This window comes from Rhea americana, unplaced genomic scaffold (assembly GCF_003343005.1).
Source record: "Rhea americana isolate MKP2758 unplaced genomic scaffold, rheAme1 scaffold_128, whole genome shotgun sequence".
NCBI classification, from domain to species: Eukaryota; Metazoa; Chordata; class Aves; order Rheiformes; family Rheidae; genus Rhea; species Rhea americana.
In genome coordinates, this window is record NW_028185350.1 from 1,814,689 (window position 1) to 1,822,584 (window position 7,896).

Genomic DNA, 7,896 nt, shown 5'->3' on the forward strand with positions numbered 1-7,896 from the left:
CTGCCGCCAGCGCAGCCTCGCCCGCGAGAGGCCGAGCCTCCCGGCGGCCCGCCAATCGGGGCACGGCGCCCCTTCTGCCCCGCCCACCGGCGGCCCTCCGCCCCGGGAAAAGCATCCGGATTATTCCCCGCCTCCTCYGCTCTTGGCCTCGCCGTTGGGTAGCGGCGCCGCCCGTCTTGGCGAGCGCGGGCGCCGATTGGCGCGGCGCGCCGGGGGCAAGGCGCCCCGCGGAGCAAAGGCGCGCCGGCGCCATTGGCTGCGCGCGGGGTCGGAGGTGAGCGGGCGGTSTCCTAGCAACGGCGGGCGCCGCCTGCCCCGCGCCGGCGAGGCGGCCGCTTGGCCGCTGCGGGGCGGGCGTTTCCTGGCGGGTGGCCCCGGGGCCCGCCGCCCTCTGCCGCCCTCTGCCGCCCTCTGCCTCGTTTTCCGGGTCTGAAGTTACGCGATGAGAGATCCCAAAAGCAGCTCGCAAGATCCGGCCGAGAGGCCCCCGCGAGCCGCGTCCCGAGCAGGCGGAGGAGCGGCGGGCTGCTGGGGCCGGAGCCCCCCGGGGCCCAGCTCCGCACCGTCACCCGGGGCACCGGGAATCAGAGCCGGCGCGCGGAAAGGCACCGCGGCGGGAGGGGGTTAACCCTGCCGCGGGGCTGCCAGGCCAGGCCAGGCCAGGCTGCTCTGCTAGCGCCTGGCAGGGCGCGTGCGCTGCTTTCCGGAGCGTACCTGCTCCGCCGTAACGCTCTGCTTACTCCTGCGGCAAGCAGCCCTGCAGCAGCACAGTTGCAACCACCAAGGAAGCAGCTTACTCGCACGAGCTCCTTTTCTGCGCATGCACTGCCTCAGCTCTGAAACCGCCTCCTCAAAGTGCCGTGACACTCTAGAAAGCTTGTGGTCTAGGCAGAATTCAGAGCAGCCAGGCTGCTGTAAAACACRCAAGTCACGCGTTGAGAAACAAGGGAGCTGGTACGGGTTAGCAGAGCAAATGTAGCACTGGCTGCAAATAAAACCTTTTATAGTTTGTTTGTAGCACCCTATGGCTGAGTGCAACTAATTTGGGAAGCAAAGCGGTTCTCAGACTGCCTGGTAGTTTGTTAAGAGATGCAAACCAGGCAATCAGAGATGAGTCAAATGCAGAGGATGTTTGTTTTAGTGCTGAGCACATAGAAAAAGARTAAGAGCAGCAGCAGGCAGGAGTCCTAGCTGGGACTCCAGCTTCTGGCCTGAGAAGAGTATCAGACAGGGTGAACCTGGAGCTAGAAGAACATTTTCCCCTTTCATTTTACTCCTGCTTTGTGTTTGCTTCAGATGAGCACTGGCCGCCTACAGCACACACCAGTGTTGGAGCATCTTTCACTCTTGCACTGAACTGTACAGCTCTGATAGAACAAGCTGGCAGAGGGACTAGACAGTTGCAAAGTGGCAGAAACACAGTACAAAATCCAGGTGACCCTTGGAGACACCTCTCTCTCCCTGAGGCTGTGATTCAGCCTCAGCCAGCCCTATGCTGTAAACCAAAGAATTCTCTTTTCCCTTAGAGAACCCCCAAATCAAGGGCAACAGATAGCTCAGCTGGAGGAAGGTTTTCAGAAAGAAGAGGTACTACACTGAAGTGTAATGATGTGGGAGGTCAAAGCTACGTTGTTTTCCATCTCAGGCTACTTCCCACCAGGCTTCAGGTGTCTGCGAGGTCTGCAGGTAACACATCCTGCTGTTTGTTTCAGAAGCAGCACARAGTGGAGCTGGACACAGAGTACTGAATTCAGAAGAATGAAGTAGACATGGGAGCAAAACAGGTATCCTCTTTAAGCTGCCTGGCTCTCCTACCAGGTGGTGTATCCGGGTAGATCCCTGCCCAAGCAGACGTGCAGCTTACGCACAGGAATGTATGGCAGTGAGGGGCAATCCACCACCCAGGTTTCRCAAGGGAAAGTATCTGTCCTGCCTGAGCGTTAGGGAATTCTCTGCTGTTTTTGCTTTATGGATGGTTACATCAGTTGCTAGATCCCACAGTAACTGGAAGCCGATGAGCTACCTCATTCTGTCAGACACATCCACCTGCTGTTAGGGAATGGACTCTCACTTTTGTGTCCATCCTCAACCCTGCTGTCTCCATCTAGCGTCCAAATCACACTCCTGTTTCTCTCCCTGCCCGCTTGAGAGAATTGCAGATTTAACAGCTTGCATGTCACTGTCCTAACATCCAAATTAAGCTTAACAGGTTTAGATTCACGTCATCACCCCTAATGCCTCCTCTGAGAAGGCTCTAATTGCTTTCATGTCCTTACACTTTTTAACCAGATGAAGAAAAGCTGCTGGATTACCAGCAAAGCAAAATGTAGGGAGGGTCCTGAAAGCTTGCAGCTAATTGTAAGGAAGGATCCTCACCTTGTCTGGTTTTTAATAACRTCAGGGTTTTTTGGCTTCCTGTCTGCTAGGGCGGCTAGAACACCAAGCCCAAGTGGGGTCATGGCAGAACTTGCTGAGGCAGACGCATGTCCACACTGCTAGTTTCCCCAAACGTCCTCCCCGATGTGGCCCACTTTAGTGTGCTAGGAAAGGAATAAACAGCTGATGAGTGCCACCAAAACTACCCGTCCTTGGCCTTCTGCAGGCTGCCGTGGCCTGGTTCTTCCCACTCTCCCCACAGTTTACATGTTAGCTGGGCTTCAGTGCCGCTCTGATGTAACCTGCTTCGCAGCAGAGCTCCTAGCTCAGACTTCGCTGCCTCTTAACTGCAGAAATGTGGCTTTCTATTCCAAGCACTGGCAAAGCAGGCTCTGACCCGCGGGTGTATTACTTGTTCAGAGCCCCTCTCTGAGCAAGGATGCTGTTTGCAAATCCCACTATGGTGGGATTTTTCAAAGGAGCATGAAATTATTAGGACCTGGAACCTCTTGAGATCCCCATCCAGGCATGTTTCCTGTTTYGATCTCTTTGGAAAGGCTGTTTAGCAGCCAGTTGTAGTTCTGCCTGGATTTTGGATAGGTAAAAAGGATCCCTACCCAGGGATTTACAGGAAGGACCTGTGGGAGGCCCTCAAGCTTGCAGTAAGTAGTGGCTGCTGGCTTGCCAGGCTGAATGAGAGGCACTTCACGTGGTCTACACCAGAGAGAAGGCCCAGCTGGCCTCAGAAGAGAAACATGCTGTACTTACCTACTATTCCCAAACTGGTGAGTAGCACAGAATATGGCAGGAGAAGAGCAAGAGGGATGTGAGGGAGATGGTCGTGATGAGAAGGAGATTGCCATGCGCATCCAGAAACGCYGCCCGGCCCAGACAATCCGCAAGTCGAAGATGAAGAAGACAAAGAAGAGAGAGGGCAAGAAGGACAAGAAATAARCACAAAATCCATCCTCTCCTCTAGTCTCTCCTCCCAGCAAGTCCGCTGGCTCCCCTGGGGCTCAGCTCCCAGATTATAAGCATCAGCTGAGAGAGCCTTTGCACTCCTGGAGCCAGGGCTGGCTCTCAGGCACAGGGAACRTCAGAGCAGCAGCACAGTGTGTCTCACCCTTCTAGGCTGAGCCCATTGCCATTCGAAAGAGGACATCTCTTGCCAAAGGACCGGGAGCGCAGATTCCTGGCAGACCTTCCTCGCTTCAGTCCCCATGCCCTTTGTGGGCTTGTGGGAGTCAGGGCCCAGTTCTGCTGTTACTGAAGGTGGCAATAAAATCATGCCTGGGGCAGAATGATGCCCTTAACCTGACTCGGTTTCTCCTTGGGTGTATTTGAGAGCACTTTTTCCTTGGCATGGGAGGAAGCTGCAGGAACTCATTACTTTTCAGTGTGGAAGAGGCTGAGGCATCCTGTTCCCCCGACATGCCGTGGTTCCAAGCAAGCGCAGCACTGCAGCACCCGCTCTGGCAGGACACTGACGGGAACCCCTTCCTCTCCCCACTCCCCAGCAAAACCCCGACTGGGCATCATCCCGACAGTTTGCAGCCAGGGCCATGGGCAGGGTGGGATGTGGCACAGCCCAGCTTGGACTCTGCTCCCAGTCCTACAAATCACTCCCTAAGCCAAGGAGCAACTATTTTATTTTCTTAACCTTGTAACAGTTTGATACCATTGAGCCCTTTATTTCGCTCCCAGCTAGGGCTGAAATCAGCCACCAATTCATAACATAGCACTGTGTGCTCGTCTATATGTTCCATTTTCTTGGGAAACCAGATTGTGCTATGCGCTACCGTAAGGGCCAACCTGGCCCAGGCACCTCCTCTCACATATTCTTTCTGTTAAACAAGCAGCAAGCAGCATTTTTTAGGCCTGACTCCAGTGATTCCTCTGCATTCCCCAGCTTCCATGGTTCATCACTGCAGCTTCCCTTCCCATAACAGCGCAGCGACCCCAGCTGCAAATCCCAAGTCACCTGGCCAAGTCCTTCATCTGCCTCCCTACCTCTATTCATAAAGGGGTGCCTAAAGAAAAAAGGACCGAGTTGTTCTTTCCCACCTAAGGAATGGAAATGGAGGATTTGTATTAGCTGTGCCCAAGGCCTGAACTCACCATGAGGCCAAGAGCACACAGCAGTGCCCCACGCACCAAACACAAGGCCCCAGCAGATTTGCCTTTGATCATTTATTTGTATGCAAGCGTGGCATCGCTGTGACAGCACCTCACAGCGTTCAATACGAATCACAGAATTTCTGTGTCCAGTCAGCAAAGCCCAATCCCAGGCAGCTGCTGAATTCACCAAGACGGGTCCTCGCTCTGCCACACAAACCCATCCACTGTAAGAGCATCCCGCCATGAGAAGGACATAGGGCGATGCYATTCCTCACCTCTCTGCGTGCTCTCCTTTCTCTTTCCTTGGCCAAAGGGACATTTTCATCTGGTTAAAACATTAAAGCGTTGATAAATGCAGCAAGTCCAGCAGAGAGCCCCCAAGATGGTCAGGTCCTGGAGCATGTGCCCTGTGATCAGAGGCTGCAAATAAAACCATCTTGTTCAACCTAGAGAATGAAGGTTTTGGGGGGATCTCATAGCAGCACCCACAAGGAGGTTACCAAGAAGATGATGCTAGGCTCTTCGCTAAGGTGCACGACAGAACAAGGCAACGGACAAAAATTGCAATAAGAAAGGCTCTGGCTGGATACAAGCAAAAACCTTTTCATCGCAAAGACAGCGAAGCATCAGAACAGGGTGCCAGAGACATTGTGCAGTCTTGATCCTCAGTGGTTTCCAAGACCCAACTAGGTAAGGCCCTGAGCAACTTTGTCTCACCCCACTGCTTCGAGCGGTTTGGACTAGAGATCCCCTGGAATCCCGTCCAACCCAAATGATGCTGTGACTGCATGTAACAGGCAGGATGAAGCCAGACCCCTTTATCCCCAGAAACAGCTAGCGGAGGTTCCTGTCAGGGCACCAGAAGACCTGAATTGCCCTGTCCATCCAGACACTGTCTTGCTCTTCCGGTCCAAGAGCCCCCCTGCACTCGGACCCAGCCCCCCATCCTAGCCCAAGCTACGCAGTAGGTGTACCTGCGTCCAGGCCTGTCTCCTGGCTGGGCCCTGCACCTACGCTGTCGGTAGTCCTGTCTCCTGCTCTCCTGACTGCACATCCTGGACAGAAGCAACCTCGTTACCTTGCCTCATTTGATGATCACTGGACAGGCAATGAAAGCTGTTATGACCACAACGGCTGTCCTGCTCGGGTGCTGCGGGAAAGCGCCCTGCCCAGGGAGGTCGTTCGCTGCCTCACCAACGCTGTGGTCTCTCTCAGCTCCTGGCTCGTCCTCCCTTCTGGAGGAGCCCCCCATCTCTCTCAGCTCCTTCCCTCGTTTACGGCCACAAGAGGCTCCAGAGTCCCTGGAGACTTGCTCATTGGGATGTCAGATCCCCCTCGTGGGTAAGTTAGGGGTGTATTTACACAGACAGGGACATTTCCTTTTACTTCCAGGGAGGCTTGGGTTTGCAGACAACCGCTGCCTTGGAGTTCCTGGCAAAAGAGGGCGCAGACACGCTCTTAGACCGAACCCTCATCAGAGGGCTTCGGGGCGTCACGGGGGCTGACTGATTTTTATGCTTTTCTGTCTTGGGGTTGCTTGAAGCTAGTTGGAAGCTATCTGGAGAGGCGTTCAGCCGGGTGAGAGACTGGGAACGTCCTCTGCTGGGAGCACCCCGGCCTTCAGAGTCCAAATCACTCTCGGGCTGTTTCCAGATGTAGGACTTGCCCTTACGATCTGCGCCAAGGTCGGCTAGCGCTGGTGATGCTGCGGCTTGTGGGTGGACAGCTCTCAAGGGTGTCTCCTTGGAGCGAGGGGAAAGGCTCGACTGGTTTCGGGAGGCGGATGACGGGCTCCAGAGCAGTGGACGAAGTTTGGCTACATCTTCTTTCTTCATCCAAGAAGTTGCCCAGGCCGGATCCTCAGGCTTGGTGCCAAACAGGGACTCATCGCAATAGGACGGAGTGTGACTTGTCAACCTTCACGGAGAAACAAGGAGAGAAAGGCATGTTCGTATTAAGGTGGGAAAAGACAGCAGCAGAGACCTAACTGCCATATGGCAGGGGAATCTGAAGGGGACAAATCCTTGCTCTTGCTCTGGATCAGAAGCTGAGCTTAAACCCCACTCCAGACCCTCCCCAGGGCTGCTTAGAGCCAGCAGAGCCTTAAATAGGCTCCTGATCATTTGGACTGGAGAAAGGCAGACAGACAGGTTTTGCTATATTGCTTTACATGAGCTGCTGGCTGTAGAAATGAGCATTAGGTTTACTAGCCCATGGGCTCGCTGGGACTGATTTTCAGCAAAGCGGGTCTTACTGATGCCTAAAAACCCTTCCCCAAAATCCTCTCTGCTAGGAATACTCCCATATATGGGAAGAAACATTACAGGAAAAAAGGAAGAAACATCATGGGAATAGGGAAGAAATGCTACCGAGATGCCCAGACATCAGAGGGTCTCCAGCCACCTTCCAGAGGGGAAAGCCACAGCCATACTTGACATACACCGAGACAGTGAGTCAGGGGACACACCTGGACCATCTCCTGCCTCCTCCTTCCCGGGAGCTGCTCTGAAGGCTGGCGCAGAGACCAGGAGGGGCTCCCACACCCCCTCGCACTCCCAGCCGAGGAACCCGACATGCCGCAAGGCTTCCAGCAGGCCTCGTGGTAGAGGGAAGAGGTCGCTCACCTGTACTTGTTCCTTTTCCTGGGGGTGCCCTGCGGCGCGCAGGCGGAGGGTGCCACGGCCTCCGTTTTCCACCTGGCGCCGGCTGCAGGCGGGCTCCACACCAAGGGCCTCGCGGCACCGGCCTCGTCTGCCCAGGGGGGCGCGAAGTCCGGCGGCGCCGGGCGAGCCCTCACCRGGCTGCCGAACAGCGTCTCGTCCACGTAGGACGGCCGAGCCTTCGCCCTGCGGCGGCTCCGGAGCTGCGGCTGGGGAGCTGGGCTGCTGGCGACGGCCGCCTTCATGGCCGGTGGGGACGCAGGGCTGCAGGCGCGCGGCAGGGCGGTGCAGCGGAGCAGCAGGCGGTAACGGGACTGCAGGGGATCGGGGAATAAAAAGGGATTAGAGAGCTCAGGGAAGGGAGATCCCCGGGGGCTGCCAGGGATAAGGGCCTCGCTGTGGGGGGGGAGTGGGGGGGGCATTGGAGCCCTGCCCGCATCGGCCCGGCCCTCGCCGGGGCCACGCGTCCCCACAGCTCCTCCGCCCTCCGAGCCCACTGCCCCCACGGCCGTGCCCGCCACCGCGGGTCAGTGCAGCCCTGCTCCCAGTCACCCCCCACCACGGCAGCCCCTGCCCCAGTCACCTCATCTATCACTGCCCCCATCCCAGATCCCCCTGCTCACCCCAAACCCCAGCCCAGAGCCCCCCAAAACCCCCTGCTCACCCCAAACCCCAACCTAGAGCCCCCAAAACCCCCTGCCCACCTCAAACCCCAACCTAGAGCCCCTCCAAAGCCCCCTGC

The 7,896-nt window shown here is 56.3% G+C and overlaps 1 protein-coding gene across 5 annotated transcripts; it reads right to left on the reverse strand.

The window, feature by feature from the left end:
- Window positions 1-4,549: 4,549 nt before the first annotated feature.
- On the reverse strand, window positions 4,550-7,718 carry RITA1 (RBPJ interacting and tubulin associated 1). 5 transcript variants are annotated; one of them, XR_014898364.1, is made up of 3 exons: window positions 7,119-7,718; window positions 5,573-6,411; window positions 4,550-4,901 (listed from the first exon to the last, which is right to left on the reverse strand). XR_014898364.1 is itself a non-coding variant. In XM_085326157.1 (2 exons), the coding sequence occupies exons 1-2, from the start codon at window positions 7,574-7,576 to the stop codon at window positions 5,877-5,879; spliced, it is 993 nt and encodes a 330-aa protein (XP_085182283.1). In that variant the 5' UTR covers window positions 7,577-7,718; the 3' UTR covers window positions 4,550-5,876. The 5 variants fall into 5 exon arrangements, 1 of the variants encoding a protein (XP_085182283.1); XR_014898363.1 differs by having other exon boundaries at window positions 4,550-4,914; XR_014898362.1 differs by having other exon boundaries at window positions 5,469-6,411.
- Window positions 7,719-7,896: the final 178 nt, after the last annotated feature.